At 40.3% G+C, this 17,813-nt stretch overlaps 1 protein-coding gene across 1 annotated transcript in view; it reads right to left on the reverse strand.

Moving 5' to 3' along the window:
• The window catches only part of Apt1 (Acyl-protein thioesterase 1), a 36,908-nt gene that overhangs the window by 11,720 nt on the left and 7,375 nt on the right, over positions 1-17,813 (reverse strand). The window contains exons 2-4 of the mRNA XM_053791671.2: positions 15,349-15,380; positions 13,575-13,640; positions 1,895-1,942 (exon numbers count right to left, since the gene is read on the reverse strand). Coding sequence (XP_053647646.1) covers positions 1,895-1,942; positions 13,575-13,640; positions 15,349-15,380 — 146 coding nt within the window. The remainder of the gene's footprint in view (positions 1-1,894; positions 1,943-13,574; positions 13,641-15,348; positions 15,381-17,813) is intronic.

The following is a 17,813-nucleotide window of genomic DNA, read 5'->3' on the forward strand; positions in this document are numbered from 1 at the left end:
TTAATATAGGACTCAAACTGAGTGAAAACACTGATGTGTGAATTGCACCTTAATTCGCTAACTTTGCTTCTGCAAAATTCCATACATTTGGTGTCATTACTTTCAGAAAAAGATTCTCTACCATTTTAGAAGATTTTTTCTTTTAAGAAGTAAACACTGAGAGCGATATTAATTTCAGAGGTCCAGAAAGGGTTAACAGAAATACTGCAGTATACAGTAGTAGTATTTTACATTTAATTTGTTTCCCCCTGATGGTAAGGGACTCTTGATCCAAGCAACTGGACTAATCTTCCTCTTGCTTGAACTGAATCTGAATACCTCCCATTCCATAGATGCTATATGATCCCTACGGGTTGAGCACTTTCCTCTGATTAAAATTGAACAATTCTGAACACATTACTTGTCAATGACCGATGCATCGTATGAAATGGATGGACTGTTTTATGGATTTAGGCTGTGTAAGCACATATTTTGTTGGATTTTGTGCAACAAATGGAAAATGCATCCTCTGGTCAGCTTTAAACTTTTAGTGATGTGTTTTCCTCAAGGGGAAACTATCTCTTGATGTTAGTTTGTGTAAGTTATCATGTGTCATTTTTATTAGTGAAATTGGTTTCTGTGAATTGGAGAATCTCTTCTGAATAGAAATAGGTCACAGTGTTTGACTACTTGGTCATTCTAGGTTAAATTGACTTGATGTTTTTTTTATGTGCCTATAACGTGCACCCTCAAGACCATTCTTAAACACTTGGACATTATGTATACTAGGTGGGCACTCTTAGAGAAGAGTTTGAATTAATTTTATCCTAGGAGGTCCCAAATTCCTTTTTTGGAATAAACTGAAAAAATTTAAATGTTGCTTTTCATGATAATTTCTGAGTGTCACATCTGATTAGCTTCATGTCTTCTATGCTCATGTGTGAATACAATTTTTAAGTGGCTTAAATCTTAATGTGCTTGTTTATTTTAAGATACTGCTCTCTCTGGTTTGAGTGTCTTCAATTATACTGTGGTTTGTCTTCAATCAGACAGTGGTCTGAGTGTCTTCAATCTCTTAGATGGATCAACTAACCACCGGTTTTAAGTGAATTTCTTTGTCTCGGGAATTCACTGGAATTTTGTTTTATATTCTTCCTTTAACTTGTGCTAAATTAAATTTACTGCCATCAACAAATATTCCATTTGTAAGTTTAAAATGTCTGGCATGAAACACTGGAGTAACAGTGGTAAAGAACAAGTAAATACAAGAACAAAGATATTAAACATACTACATGCCAGGTGCTACACAACAGGTGTACCATATGTTCGGTAAAAGGACACAAGGTCACATTAGTTGCACTTGCAACCCACACATAGAAGAGAGGAGCTTATGACGACGTTTTGGTCCGACTTGGACCATTTACAAAGTCACACTGACGAGAAGTAGAGCAGGAAGGGGTATATATAGGCAGGAAGAGGCAGTGGTGGTGGTGGTCATAGTAGTAGTAGTAGTGCCAGTGCCGCCGCCGCCGCCGCCGCCGCCACCGCCACCGCCACCGCCACCGCCACCGCCACCGCCACCGCCACCGCCACCGCCACCACCACCACTACCTCTTCCTGCCTATATATACCCCTTCCTGCTCGTTAGTGTGACTTTGTAAATGGTCCAAGTCGGGCCGAAATGTTGTCGTAAGCTCCTCTCTTCTATGTGCGGGTTATTTGTGTATCGTTCCAGTCACGGTATTGTGCCTTTTTTTTGTTATGTAGTTGCACCGGTGTCCTTTTACCTAATATATCGTTGGTAATTCTGCCAACATTAATACAAGGTGTACCACAGGCCAGGTGTGCTATAAACTGTGTGTATCACCAGCAGTAGTAACAACTAAATTACTGTTTAGGTGACAGCTGTACTCACCATGAAGGCATTCTGAAGCCAGCATTGAGTGACACTGGAATCACTTGCCTGCAAAGAAAAGATTTAAAATGGCATTTGACTTGCACTATATTGCTTACAAAAGAGGAAGAATAGGATGAATGATAGATACAGTACCAAATTGTGTTAATACAGTGGAACCTCGGTTTTCGATGTTAATTCATTCCAGAAAGTCTGACAAAAGCCAAATTCAACGAAAACTGAAGCAATATTTCCCATAAGAAATAATGTAAATCTAATTAATCTGTTCCAGACACCCAACAGTATTAACAAAAAATACATTTTATAGAATAACTATAGTTTTACATACATACAGACAACGTAAAATACATATAAATGACTAATGAAATGGATAAATGAACATTTAACATCACTTTTACCATTATTGAAGACTCTTATTGGCATACGGAAGATGCCGAGGAGGGGAGAGGGAGGAGAGGTTATTTCTACCACCATTACTACCACCCTATACCACCATCACAACCACTACCACCCTCTGATATTTCTCCACAAAACTTTGCAACTCATTCTACGAGTTCTTTCTTGAATTCTATTGTGTTTCTCGCCTTTTTTTTTTATCTAAGGGCTGGGTAATGCTCATTCGACGAGAAACAAAGCCAGAGTGACTCGGAACGCGTGGGATGCTTTGTGTGGGCACAGGCGGACACCTTTGGTAAGGCGGACTACTGTCAACTCAACAAAAACCAAAGTGATGAACGAAAACTGGGACAAAATTTCGACGAAAAAAAGCAGTCAAAAACCGAATTTGAGGAAAACCAGGGCAAACGAAAACCGAGGTTCCACTGCACTTAACTTTTAACACGTATGACTTAGTTCCTCTAATTCAACAGCATAGGGTTCAGGACCTTCTTGAAATACATACAGGAGGCCCCTGCTTTACAGCACTTAGCTCTACAGTGTTTTACTAACACAGCGGTTTTCAATTTTACCCATGCTTCATTTATTCAGACTTCCTAAAATAAAATATTCACCACTCACTGTAAACTATGAAAATATTTTAAGGTAAGTAATGTGTTTACTGTATATGCATTTCTGAGGCCTAGCACTATTGCTCACTTAATATGACAGTGTTACCAAGTTTTTTTTAGGCATTTGAAAGTGAAAAAAGGTTATGAGGCCTGGTCATGGACCGGGGTGCAGGGACGTTGACCCCTTGAACTCTCTCCAGGTAGTATACGAAGGTTTTCGTTTTACAGCAGTAGCCTGGAACCTAATCTGCTGTATGAGCAAGCCCTCTTACATTAAATTATAGTTGCAAACTGATACTGAATTAAAAAATTGCAAAACTATGCAGCATGAATGGCTGCCAGAACTACTTTCATTGTAGTAAGCCCCTTACATGATCTCTGCTCAGTTTTAGTGTGTGTTATTGGCAATGTATTTTTTCATGTTGACCATTCAACTACCACCATTGCATTTAGTTTCAATTTAAAAATACAGTGGAACCTCGGCTTACGAATTTAAACCATTCCGTGACCTTGTTCGTATCATGATTTGTTCGTATGCCGAGTCGATTTTCCTCATTTAAATTAATTGAAATGCAATTAATCTGTTTCAGCCTCTCAGGAGGCATGACAAAATAATGCTAATATCAACTCTATGGCTTAGTTATCTATCACAATTCATTTAGTATGACATAATAAACAATATTAATAACATAGAAACATGATACATTATTTAGAATGAATAAAATAGGCCATAATATGGCAAGTGATGGCGAAGCAGGCAGCGGCAGAAAGCATCCACCATTTACTCTCCCACTCTAGTATCTTCCCAGTCCATAACCCCACACCTAGCTTGCGTTTATCTATGATTAGTGGTGAGGTTGCTACATATGTAACCACAGGTGTGGTCAAGACAGATGTACAGTGGACCCCCGCATAACGATGGCATCACATAGCGATTTTTCCGCATACCGATTACTTTTATCGCAAAATTTTTGCCGCGCATACCAATTAAAAACCCGCTCACCGATTTTCGTCCGAGACGCGTCCAATGTGCCCTCAGCCAGCCTCACATGTGCCACCCGTCCCATTGTTTACCAGCCAGCCTCCGCGGTAACATCCAAGCATACACTCGGAATATTTCGTATTATTACAGTATTTTCGGTGCTGTTTCTGGAAAATAAGTGACCATGGGCCCCAAGAAAGCTTCTAGTGCCAACCCTACACCTCAAAGGGTAAGAATTACTATAGAAATGAAGAAAGAGATAATTGATAAGTATGAAAGTGGAGTGCGTATAGCCGACCTAGTCAAGCTGTACAAGAAACCCCAATCAACCATCGCTACTATTGTGGGCACCAGAAAGACAATCAAGGAAGCTGTTCTTGCCAAAGGTTCAACTGTGTTTTCGAAACAAAGATCGCAAGTGATGGAAGATGTTGAGAGACTCTTATTGGTGTGGATAAATGAAAAACAGCTAGCAGGAGATAGCATCTCTCAAGCGATCATATGTGAAAAGGCTAGGAAGTTGCATGAGGATTTAATTAAAAAAATGCCTGCAACTAGTGATGATGTGAGTGAATTTAAGGCCAGCAAAGGTTGGTTTGAGAGATTTAAGAAGCGTAGTGGCATCCATAGTGTGATAAGGCATGGTGAGGCTGCCAGTTCGGACCACAAAGCGGCTGAAAAATATGTGCAGGAATTCAAGGAGTACATAGAAACTGAAGGACTGAAACCTGAACAAGTGTTTAATTGTGATGAAACAGGCCTGTTCTGGAAGAAAATGCCAAGCAGGACCTACATTACTCAGGAGGAAAAGGCACTCCCAGGACATAAGCCTATGAAAGACAGGCTTACTTTGTTGATGTGTGCCAATGCTAGTGGTGATTGCAAAGTTAAGCCTTTATTAGTGTATCACTCTGAAACTCCCAGAGCGTTCAGGCAAAAGAATGTCCTCAAGGATAATTTGTGTGTGCTGTGGAGGGCAAACAGTAAGGCATGGGTCACTAGGGAATTTTTCTATAACTGGTTACACCATGCATTTGCCCCCAATGTGAAAAATTACCTAACTGAAAAGAAATTAGACCTTAAGTGCCTCCTGGTGTTAGACAATGCCCCTGGTCATCCTACAGACGTGGCAGAGCGACTTTATGGGGACATGAGCTTCATTAAGGTGAAGTTTTTGCCTCCTAATACCACGCCTCTCCTGCAGCCCATGGACCAGCAGGTTATTTCCAACTTCAAGAAACTGTACACAAAAGCTCTGTTTGAAAGGTGCTTTGTAATGACCTCAGAAACTCAACTGACTCTAAGAGAGTTTTGGAGAGATCACTTTAATATCCTCAATTGTGTAAACCTTATAGGTAAGGCTTGGGAGGAAGTGACTAAGAGGACCTTGAACTCTGCTTGGAAGAAACTGTGGCCAGAATGTGTAGACAAAAGGGATTTTGAAGGGTTTGAGGCTAACCCTGAGAATCCTGTGCCAGTTGAGGAATCCATTGTGGCATTGGGAAAGTCCTTGGGGTTGGAGGTTAGTGGGGAGGATGTGGAAGAGTTGGTGGAGGAGGACAATGAAGAACTAACCACTGATGAGCTGATAGATCAACTTCAAGAGCAAGAGGCCAGACCTGGGGAAACTGGTTCAGAGGAGGGGAGAGAGAAATTGAAGAAGTTGCCTACTACAAAGATAAAGGAAATCTGTGCTAAGTGGCTTGAAGTGCAAACCTTCATGGATGAAAATCACCCTCACACAGCTATTGCAAGCCGTGCTGGTGATTATTACACTGACAATGTTGTGAAACACTTTAGGCAAGTCATAAAGGAACGAGAGGTACAGGCCACTATGGACAGATATCTTGTGCGAAAGAAGTCCAGTGACTCTGAAGCTGGCCCTAGTGGCATTAAAAAAAGAAGGGAAGTAACCCCAGAAAAGGACTTACTACCTCAAGTCCTAATGGAAGGGGATTCCCCTTCTAAACAGTAAGAAGATAATGCTCTCCCCTCCTCCCATCCCATCAATCATCACCAGATCTTCAATAAAAGTAAGTGTCATGTAATTGTGCATGCCTTTTTCAGTTTGTGTGTATTAAAATTAACATTTCATGTGGTAAAAAAAATTTTTTTTCATACTTTTGGGCGTCTTGCACGGATTAATTTTATTTCCATTATTTCTTATGGGGAAAATTCATTCGCATAACGATTATTTCGCATAACAATTATCCCTCTTGCACGGATTAAAATCGTTAACCGGGGGTCCACTGTATATATAGGTGAAGACGTTATCACTGTAGCCACAGTGGTGCTGGTGGTGGCGGCGGCCAGCTGCCTCACTCTATGCTGCTGGTTTCTTCGTTTCTCTAGCTTTTTTCAGTTTCTAATCACTTCCTGAGCTTCTTGCTGATTGTATATGAATATTGTCTCTTTGGGCAAGGCATTGTGTAAGAAATTTGTACAATACAAGACAAAATTATGCATCCCAAGGGTCTGCTGCGGTCATTCAGAGCGGCACACCTATTCCTTTTGACCCTTGGTTGGTACTGAGATAGCCATGGTCTAGTAGTACCTACAGCCACCCAGAGGATTACCAATTTGTATTTTGAAGCATTCTGCACAAAAAAAAAAAAAAGTCTAAAAATGACAACATATTACTATTACATTGGTCCCTCAATAATCGTCCGGCCTGAAAGTCGTCCATTTCAGAAATAGTCCTGTTATTTCGTCAAACATTGGCTATCAAATGGTCTGTTAACTCGCTAATAGTCCTTCGTCCGGGACGCGTACTCATGCTCTGAGCCGCCTGGGCCTTCTCTTCCCAGCCAGTGTGCCATTGTTTACCAGTGAGCGACGGTCCCCTCACTGGCTCCAACGAAATATTTCATAATATTCCATTGATTTTAATGCTTGCAAGTGCTAAATAAGCTACCATGACTCCAAAGAAAGCCCCTAGTTCCAAGCCTTTGGTAAAGGTGAGAAATACGACTGAATTTAAGAAAAACATCATTGAACAATATGATAGTGGCGTACGTGTGGGTGAACTGGCCAGGATGTATAACAAATCCCGTACAACCATATCTTCCATCATAGCCAAGAAAAAGGAAATCAAGGATGCTGTTGTTGCAAAGGGGGGTAAATATGCTGACAAAAATGAGATCGCCAGTACTCGAAGATGTTGAGAAGTTATTATTGGTGTGGATAAACGAGAAACAATTAGCAGGATATAGTCTTATGACGTCGCTTATTTGTGAAAAGGCTAGGCAGTTGCATGACGATTTGGTAAAGAAATTGCCTGCAACTAGTGGTGATGTGAGTGAATTCAAGGCCAGCAAAGGCTGGTTTGAGAGATTTAAGATGCGTACTGGCATACACAGTGTGGTAAGGCATGGTGAGGCTGCCATTTCTGAAAACAAAGCGCCTGAAAAATATGTGCAGGAATTCAATGAGTACATAGAGACTGAAGGACTGAAACACGAGCAAGTGTTCAATTGTGACGAAACAGGCCTCTTTTGGAAGAAAATGCCAAAGAGGACCTACATTACTCAGGAAGAAAAGGCACGCCAGGACACAAGCCTATGAAAGACAGGCTGATGCTCATGTTCTGTGCTAATGCTAGTGGGGATTTCAAAGTGAATCCGTTACTAGTGTACCATTCTGAAAATCCCAGTGTGTTCAAGAAAAACAATGTTATGAAGAGTAAATTGTGTGTGTTTTGGAGATCTAATATTAAGGCATGGGTCACAAGGGACATTTTCGTCGAGTGGTTCAATGAAGTGTTTGGCCCTAGTGTGAAGAATTACCTCCTGGAAAAGAAATTGGATCTCAAGTGCCTCCTAGTAATGGACAATGCACCTGCTCATCCTCCAAACTTGGATGACCTAATTCTGAAGGAGTTTGGGTTCATCACAGTAAAGTTCTTGCCCCCGAATACCACTCCTCTCCTCCAGCCCATGGACCAGTAAGTCATTTCAAACTTTAAAAAACTCTACACCAAAGCAATGTTTGAAAGGTGCTTTAATGTGACCTCAGACACTCACTTGACCCTAAGAGATTTTTGGAAAGAACACTTCAGTATTCTCCATTACGCAAGCCTTATAGGTAAGGCTTGGGAGGGAGTGACTACCAGGACTTTGAACTCTGCTTGGAGAAAATTGTGGCCAGATTGTGTCCACAAGAGGGATTTTGAAGGGTTTGAGGCAGCCCCTGACGAGCGTATGTCAGTTGTGAACTCTATTGTCGCACTGGGGAGCTCCATGGTGTTGGATATGAGTTTGGAGGATGTGGAAGAGTTGCTGGAGGACCACAACGAAGAGCTAACCACTGAGGAGCTGCAAGAGCTTCAGCAGGAAAAGCAACAGATCGCAGCTCAGAATCTTGCTGCAGAGGAGGAGGAAGAGAGATGGAAGAAGGTGCCTTCTTCAGAAATTAAGGAGATTTTTGAAATATGGGGTAGGATGGAAAGATTTATGGAGAAACATCACCCTGAGAAGGATGTTGCAAGCCATATCGGCAACTTGTACAGTGACAGAGTCTTGGCCCATTTTAGGGAAGTTTTAAAGAGACACCAGAAACAGAGCTCTCTGGACAGTTTTTTGCGAGACAGGACTCCAGTGACTCTCAAGGTGGTCCTAGTGGCATTAAGAAAAGAAGAAAAGTAACCCCAGAAAAGCAATTGGTACCTGAGGTGTTGATGGAAGGGGATTCCCCTTCCAAGCAGTAAATAATCCAATCTGTCTCCTTCTCCAGTCTTCCATACACTAAGAAGAATCGCCAATAAAGGTAAGTGTTATTCTGTAAATGTTTCATTCATCATGTGCCATTGTATTGTTTATGTACTACATCTATATTTCATGTAAAAATTTTTTTTGTTTTAATACTTCTGGGTGTCAGGAACGGATTAATTGCATTTACATTATTTCTAAAGGGGAAAATTTATTTGAAAATCGTGTATTTCGATAATAGTCCCACTTCCAGGAACAGATTATGGACGATTATTGAGGGACCACTGTATTCTTAGTACGTACGTATTATAATTATTATCATTATTAACCCTTTGACTGTTTCGGTTGTATATATACAGTGGACCCCCGCATAACGATGGCATCGCATAGCGATTTTTCCGCATAACGATTACTTTTATCGCAAAATTTTTGCCGCGCATACCGATTAAAAACCCGCATACCGATTTTCGTCCGAGACGCGTCCAATGTGCCCTCAGCCAGCCTCACATGTGCCGCTCCGTCCCATTGTTTACCAGCCAGCCTCCGCGGTAACATCCAAGCATACACTCGGAATATTTCGTATTATTACAGTATTTTCGGTGCTGTTTCTGGAAAATAAGTGACCATGGGCCCCAAGAAAGCTTCTAGTGCCAACCCTACACCTCAAAGGGTAAGAATTACTATAGAGATGAAGAAAGAGATAATTGATAAGTATGAAAGTGGAGTGCGTATAGCCGACCTAGTCAAGCTGTACAAGAAACCCCAATCAACCATCGCTACTATTGTGGGCACCAGAAAGACAATCAAGGAAGCTGTTCTTGCCAAAGGTTCAACTGTGTTTTCGAAACAAAGATCGCAATTGATGGAAGATGTTGAGACTCTTATTGGTGTGGATAAATGAAAAACAGATAGCAGGAGATAGCGTCTCTCAAGCGATCATATGTGAAAAGGCTAGGAAGTTGCATGAGGATTTAATTAAAAAAATGCCTGCAACTAGTGATGATGTGAGTGAATTTAAGGCCAGCAAAGGTTGGTTTGAGAGATTTAAGAAGCGTAGTGGCATCCATAGTGTGATAAGGCATGGTGAGGCTGCCAGTTCGGACCACAAAGCGGCTGAAAAATATGTGCAGGAATTCAAGGAGTACATAGAAACTGAAGGACTGAAACCTGAACAAGTGTTTAATTGTGATGAAACAGGCCTGTTCTGGAAGAAAATGCCAAGCAGGACCTACATTACTCAGGAGGAAAAGGCACTCCCAGGACATAAGCCAATGAAAGACAGGCTTACTTTGTTGATGTGTGCCAATGCTACTGGTGATTGCAAAGTGAAGCCTTTATTAGTGTATCACTCTGAAACTCCCAGAGCGTTCAGGCAAAAGAATGTCCTCAAGGATAATTTGTGTGTGCTGTGGAGGGCAAACAGTAAGGCATGGGTCACTAGGGAATTTTTCTATAACTGGTTACACCATGCATTTGCCCCCAATGTGAAAAATTACCTAACTGAAAAGAAATTAGAACTTAAGTGCCTCCTGGTGTTAGACAATGCCCCTGGTCATCCTACAGACGTGGCAGAGCGACTTTATGGGGACATGAGCTTCATTAAGGTGAAGTTTTTGCCTCCTAATACCACTCCTCTCCTGCAGCCCATGGACCAGCAGGTTATTTCCAACTTCAAGAAACTGTACACAAAAGCTCTGTTTGAAAGGTGCTTTGTAATGACCTCAGAAACTCAACTGACTCTAAGAGAGTTTTGGAGAGATCACTTTAATATCCTCAATTGTGTAAACCTTATAGGTAAGGCTTGGGAGGAAGTGACAAAGAGGACCTTGAACTCTGCTTGGAAGAAACTGTGGCCAGAATGTGTAGACAAAAGGGATTTTGAAGGGTTTGAGGCTAACCCTGAGAATCCTGTGCCAGTTGAGGAATCCATTGTGGCATTGGGAAAGTCCTTGGGGTTGGAGGTTAGTGGGGAGGATGTGGAAGAGTTGGTGGAGGAGGACAATGAAGAACTAACCACTGATGAGCTGCTAGATCAACTTCAACAGCAAGAGGCCACACCTGAGGAAATTGCTTCGGAGGAGGGAAGAGAGAAATTGAAGAAGTTGCCTACTTCAAAGATTAAGGAAATCTGTGCAAAGTGGCTTGAAGTGCAAACCTTCATGGATGAAAATCACCCTCACACAGCTATTGCAAGCCGTGCTGGTGATTATTACACTGACAATGTTGTGAAACACTTTAGGCAAGTCATAAAGGAACGAGAGGTACAGGCCACTATGGACAGATATCTTGTGCGAAAGAAGTCCAGTGACTCTGAAGCTGGCCCTAGTGGCATTAAAAGAAGAAGGGAAGTAACCCCAGAAAAGGACTTACTACCTCAAGTCCTAATGGAAGGGGATTCCCCTTCTAAACACTAACACACTCTCTCCCCTCCTCCCATCCCATCAATCATCACCAGATCTTCAATAAAAGTAAGTGTCATTTAATTGTGCATGCCTTTTTCAGTTTGTGTGTATTAAAATTAACATTTCATGTGGTAAAAAAAATTTTTTTTCATACTTTTGGGCGTCTTGCACGGATTAATTTTATTTCCATTATTTCTTATGGGGAAAATTCATTCGCATAACGATTATTTCGCATAACGATGAGCCCTCTTGCACGGATTAAAATCGTTAACCGGGGGTCCACTGTACATCTTTCGCGCCACTGTTTCGGACGTATTTATATGCGCAAATTCTAGCGGCTTCAAATCAAGCGGAAGAAAGCTGGTAGGCCTACATGTGAGAGAATGGGTCTGTGTGGTCAGTGTGCACCATATAAAAAAAATCCTGCAGCACGCAGTGCATAATGAGAGAGAAAAAAAAAACGATCATTTTTTTGGATTAAAACGCCAACTTTGAGGTGCATTTTCGTATAGTATTTATTGTTGTACGTATTCTCATTTTCATGGTCCCCAAGTGATAAAATGGAAAACATATTACAGAAATAGAGATGAAAACGACCTTGAAATTGAGCTCAAAGTAGCGGAAATGTTCGATTTTTACTAATGTTCAGGAGTAAGCAAATCACACCAGACGTCCAATACACGTCAACTGGGGAGTCTAATATTCTTTCACTAGTGCACTGATATTATTTGTGCCATTTTTACAATAATGCAGTAGTCTGCATAACAGTAAATTTTGTATTTTTTGTATGAATAAAAAATTAAAATAGAAATCAACAGTAATATAAGAACGGCCTAGAGATGTGACTAACGAACAGAGGATATGTTATTTTAGTGCCAAGAATGTCTACATTGTTTATTCTGGACTATTTTGAAATTGGCATTTTTTTAATTTGCGTGAAATTGGCCAAACTGCCAATTTCTGATCACTTTATTGAGTAGTTTAAATTGGTAAATGGGCGGTTTCTTGTACTCAACTGACAGAAAAAATGGAGTTCTGAAGAAATAGCTATGAGTTTGGTCAACTGGAACAACGGAACTGGCCAAAAACAGGGCTCAAAGCCGGCGAAATCGCCGATGCGTATATGTCGCCGAGACCGCAAACTTCACGGGAGCGTAATTCCGTGAGTTTTTGACCAAATTTCGTACTTTTGGTGTCATTACCATCAGGAAAAGAATCTCTATCATTTCACAAGAAAAAATATTTTTTTTCTAAAATATTGTGACATAGAATGACAGTTTCAGAAAGGGGCTTGCGACAGTCAAAGGGTTAATACATACGTATTATAATTATTATTAATTTGGGGAACTGGAGCACAGATCCAATTCCCTAGATCAAGAGCCCATCACCAAGTACATACTACTACTAATAATAATTATTATAACAATAATAATAACAACAACAACAGTAAGGGGAAACTTCTAAAGGCTGCCAATAGTTGGCACCATCATCAACAAAACATTGGTGACCACTACTGGTACACTTTTCACCTGTCTAGACTTAGTAGTCTATTGGTATTAGGTTAAGTCTCCCCAAAATGCCTTGGCATGATAGCGGCTTTCTTTGCTCCAATCATATTATGATATGTAAATACACATTGTAACCTTAGCAAATTAATTTTTTTTTTTAACAAGTCGGCTGTCTCCCACCGAGGCAGGGTGACCCAAAAAGAAAGAAAATCCCCAAAAAGAAAATACTTTCATCATCATTCAACTCTTTCACCTCACTCACACATAATCACTTTTTCCAGAGGTGCTCAGAACACAACAGCTTAGAGGCATATACTTATAAAGAAATAAATATTTTATTTATTTATTTAGTTATTTAAGGAACCTCACTTGAGGGGGAAGTTGCATCCTGAAATTTCGTTCGTATCCAGAAGTAAAAAATTGACTGAACGACGGTTCGTATCCTGAAAAATTCGCATGGTGGGGCATTCGTAAGCCAAGGTTCCACTGTATAACTAAAGAAAAATATTAAATTTGTATTCAAGAAATGTTGAATGTACTATTCTCCTTGTGTATTTATGGACAAGCACCAGAATCCAGCCCAAGGCTGGGCTCCGGGAGTAGAAAAACTCTTGGAAACTCATCAAATGAGTATCAAACCTATATATACAGTAAACAGATTGATAGATCGAATACTTAAACTTTAGTATATGGTTGTTACACACAGTTTTGTATATCCTCTTAGCAGAGACACAACTATAATTAACTACTACACTAAATTATAAATATTTATGAGTGTTCATTTGTGCACATGTACATACAGTGCTTCTTTATCTTGTATAAACTGGTAATGCATATAAAAAATCCAGGAAAGCCTATACAATTACATACAATATCATAAGGGAGAGTCATGGGAAAAATACAATTCACTGTCAAACAGGGTTAGTAGTACATACACACAATTCTGTTCTTTTATCATACAAGGCTCTAACCTTTTCTAATAATTTTTTCAAGCATTATGAATTAAAAATGCCAAGAAAATGCCTTTCAGAATTTCATGAAATTCACAACAAACCAAGTACCGTACAATACTTACGCAGTAGGACAAATGAACTTTATGTGTGGTGAGCCAATAGCAGCCATTGCGCTTGCCCATCCATGACTGTAAAAAAAAAAAAAATATAGCACATGAAAACATGGTAAACTGAGCCACATCGTGACATTCAAGATACAAGATGGAAGCTATTTCCATTCTTTGTACTTATCACTATCACTAACCCCAATCTCTGAAGTACGTACTATACAGAGGAACCTAAAAAATCGAACGTATCACATATCGAACGTTTCGAAAATAGGACCATTTTTTCGGACAGTGTCCCTATTATCGAACACGCCCCTATTTTCGGACCGCCAGGTACGGGACCTGTCTGCCGGCCCGCTCTGTCCGCGTCCCCGCGCAGGCGCCATGAGCAGTCTAGCTTTGTTTATGCTTGAGTGAACACTAACCTGCGCTCTCATTCACGCATTTTACGATTATTTTGTTGTGTTTAGTGCTTGTGGGACTGTGAAATAAGCTGCCATGGGCCCAAAGAAACTTGCTAGTGGTACCCCTGTGGTAAAGAAAGTGAGAAACACCATAGATGTGAAGAAGGAAATAACACAGAAGTATGAGAGTGGTGTGAGACTTGTTGAGCTTGCCAGGATGTATGGGAAAAACAAGTCGACCATCGGTTCTATCCTGTCAAAGAAAGAACAAATCAAGGAAGCTGATGTTGCGAAAGGTGTTAATATAGGGAGTGGATGAGGTGCCTTCTTCAAAGATTAAGGAGATCTGTGCCAAGTGGAATGATGTCCAAATGTTTGTGCAGAAGTACCACCCTGAGCAAGCTGAAACAAGCCATCTTTGCAACAAGTTCAGTGACAGAACCATGTCCCATTTTAGGGAAATTTTAAAGAGGCACCAAAAACAGAGGACTGTGGACAGTTATTTTGTGAGACAGGGGTCCAGTGACTCTCAAGCTGGCCCTAGTGGCATTAAAAGACAGAGAAGGGAAGTAACCCCAGAGAGGGCTTTACCTGAAGTCCTCGTGGAGGGGGATCCTCCTTCCAAACACTAACCCCAGCTCCCTCTCTCCCCCTCCCTATCTTCCAGATGCCATCACCAATCTTCAATAAAGGTAAGTAAAAATGTTATTTTACATGTATTACTATACATAATTAAAAACTATAGTATCTGTTGTATGTAAAACTGTAATTAATCTCTATAAAATGTATTTTTTGTGTGAATATTTTTGGGTTTCTGGAACTGATTAATTGTATTTCCATTATTTCTTATGGGAAATATTGCTTCGAATTTCAGACTTTTCGAATTTAGAACTAGCTTCTGGAACGGATTAAGTTTGATTTTTGAGGTTCCAATGTACCATATACACTATCATCAAATCACTCACATTTTCCCCAGACATCTTCAAAATATCACCCCTAATACCTTTGATATATACTTTTGAAGTCTTTCAAAATTTCTTCTATTCTTGCAGTCTGGTCCTGGGCAAGGTTAGTCTTGTGCTTCCCTGATCAACCAGGTTGATACTTTCAGTGACCCACATTCACAGTTGGGTTATCTGGCACTTGGTGGAGGTACATGTCCAGTTTCCTCTCCAAGACTTTTACAGTTATTTTGGCAGTGTATTTATTATATAGAGGTAAATGTTGGTGTAGAAGGAAGGTATTTTGGTATATTATTAAGAAAGAGAGAACTGCAAAACAGGCAGGAAAGTTGTTTACAATTGTGTTACAACAATTATACAAGTCAAGAAAGAGAAATTCTGAATTTACTGTAGAATGAAAATACAAGTACGTAATTCGCTTACCCAGTGTCACCAAGACCATGAAGGAAGATCACCTAAAAAACAAAGATACAAAATTAATATCAATACCAAAATACGTACAGAACAACACTATTAATAAGTAATATTCAAAAAGAGACATTATAATGTTTTGTAAGGCTATGTAGTTTTGCAAACTCTTATTAACTGCTGTAGCTAGAAATTAAATGTATATTTTAATTGTTATATTTATTATGCATTACACCATATCTGATATAGGATAGTGCATCAGCAGGAGTGTCTGAATCATAGATGTTTTCTCTATGTGGAAGAACAATTCCAGATATTTTCTAAATGATCTGCCTTGGGTAATGATTAGTAGTGATACTGTACATCCATTTGAGATTTGTGCAGGATAGCCAGCCCTTCTTGGGAATTTCCCAACATTCATACGGTGTAAAATACTGCATATCAGTAACCGAGGCATTAGCTGATATAAGGGAAACATCAGCATCCAAATTTCAGAAAAAAAAAAAAAAAAAAACCTGTGTACACAAAAATGTCCATAACTGAGAAAACAGATTTCTTTTTAAATATTAAGGTATGGTTTGACACATAGTACACAACATTTTAAGGCAATTTGAACTAAAGTTCAGATGTTGCCATCATCCTATACAACAAGAAGTTGAATGAAGTCAAAAGTTAGCATGGGAAGGGAATAAGAGTTTGATAATGAAGTAGTTTGGGTAGGAAAGGGAAAAAAGAATTTAAAGTGGAAAATTCTATTATGTAAGAAGGGGAAGGGGAGGAGGAGTTTGCTTAAGATGTGTTACAAATTTATGGCAGCAATACCAAAAGGCTGTGCAGCACAAAACTGTATCATAAAAAGTGTCACACTCAGGAACACTAACCATTCACTTGTCAGCTAAGAGTACACAGTTTTCCTGAATTACATTTTACAAGGCCTGGTCTCAAACCGGGCCACGGGGCGTTGACGCCTGAAACCCTCTCCAGATATACCCTCCCTGCTAAGCAACAGTTCCCACTTGTGCAAGTCGTCTGCTCACTACATTTGTTTACTACTGTGGGGTGTATTTATCTTATTTATATGTTATGCACGTGTTTATTATATAATTTTGAAAAAAATATCATGGATGGATTAATGAAAATGTGTATATTAACGTAATATACGACATTTAAATGACTCGATGTATGTAAGTTTATTTAGGTACAGGTATACATAAGTATAATTATCAGAGTATATATAAAATATGTCTCATTTGAAATTTTGGAGTTTCCAGAGGCCACTGAGGGAGAATGTAAACGTTGACGCAGGTGGGGGGAGCTGAAAATTTGAAACCCTCTCCAGATATACCCTCCCTGCTAAGCAACAGTTCCCCTAAACTACATTACACTCTGCACTAAAAACTATTACATATACACATGCAAAAAGATTGTTACCTGCACAAACTTGGTTAGGACAGTTAAGATGTACAGAAGATAAGCATTATGAGAAGCTGCACAGTGGCACCAGCATATACACACAGGCTGCACAGTGGAAAACAAACAAACACACACACACACACACACACACACACACACACACACACACACACACACACACACACACACACATTGTTCAGGACCCTGTACACCGTGTATGTTAGGCCCATATTGGAGTATGCAGCACCAGTTTGGAACCCACACATAGCCAACCACATAAAGAAACTAGAGAAAGTGCAAAGGTTTGCAACAAGACTAGTCCCAGAATGAAGAGGTATGTCCAACGAGGAGAGGTTAAGGGAAATCAACCTGACGACACTGGAGGACAGGAGAGATAGGGGAGACATGATAATTATTATTATATTTATTTTTTATCACACTGGCCGATTCCCACCAAGGCAGGGTGGCCCGAAAAAGAAAAACTTTCACCATCATTCACTCCATCACTGTCTTGCCAGAAGGGTGCTTTACACTACAGTTTTTAAACTGCAACATTAACACCCCTCCTTCAGAGTGCAGGCACTCTACTTCCCATCTCCAGGACTCAAGTCCAGCCTGCCGGTTTCCCTGAACCCCTTCATAAATGTTACTTTGCTCACACTCCAACAGCACGTCAAGTATTAAAAACCATTTGTCTCCATTCACTCCTATCAAACACGCTCACGCATGCCTGCTGGAAGTCCAAGTCCCTCGCACACAAAACCTCCTTTACCCCCTCCCTCCAACCTTTCCTAGGCCGACCCCTACCCTGCCTTCCTTCCACTACAGACTGATACACTCTTGAAGTCATTCTGCCTCGCTCCATTCTCTCTACATGTCCGAACCACCTCAACAACCCTTCCTCAGCCCTCTGGTAATCCCGCACCTCCTCCTAACTTCCAAACTACGAATTCTCTGCATTTTATTCACACCACACATTGCCCTCAGACATGACATCTCCACTGCCTCCAGCCTTCTCCTCGCTGCAACATTCATCACCCATGCTTCACACCCATATAAGAGCGTTG

Source organism: Cherax quadricarinatus, chromosome 54 (genome assembly GCF_038502225.1).
Source record: "Cherax quadricarinatus isolate ZL_2023a chromosome 54, ASM3850222v1, whole genome shotgun sequence".
In the NCBI taxonomy this organism is placed as follows: domain Eukaryota; kingdom Metazoa; phylum Arthropoda; class Malacostraca; order Decapoda; family Parastacidae; genus Cherax; species Cherax quadricarinatus.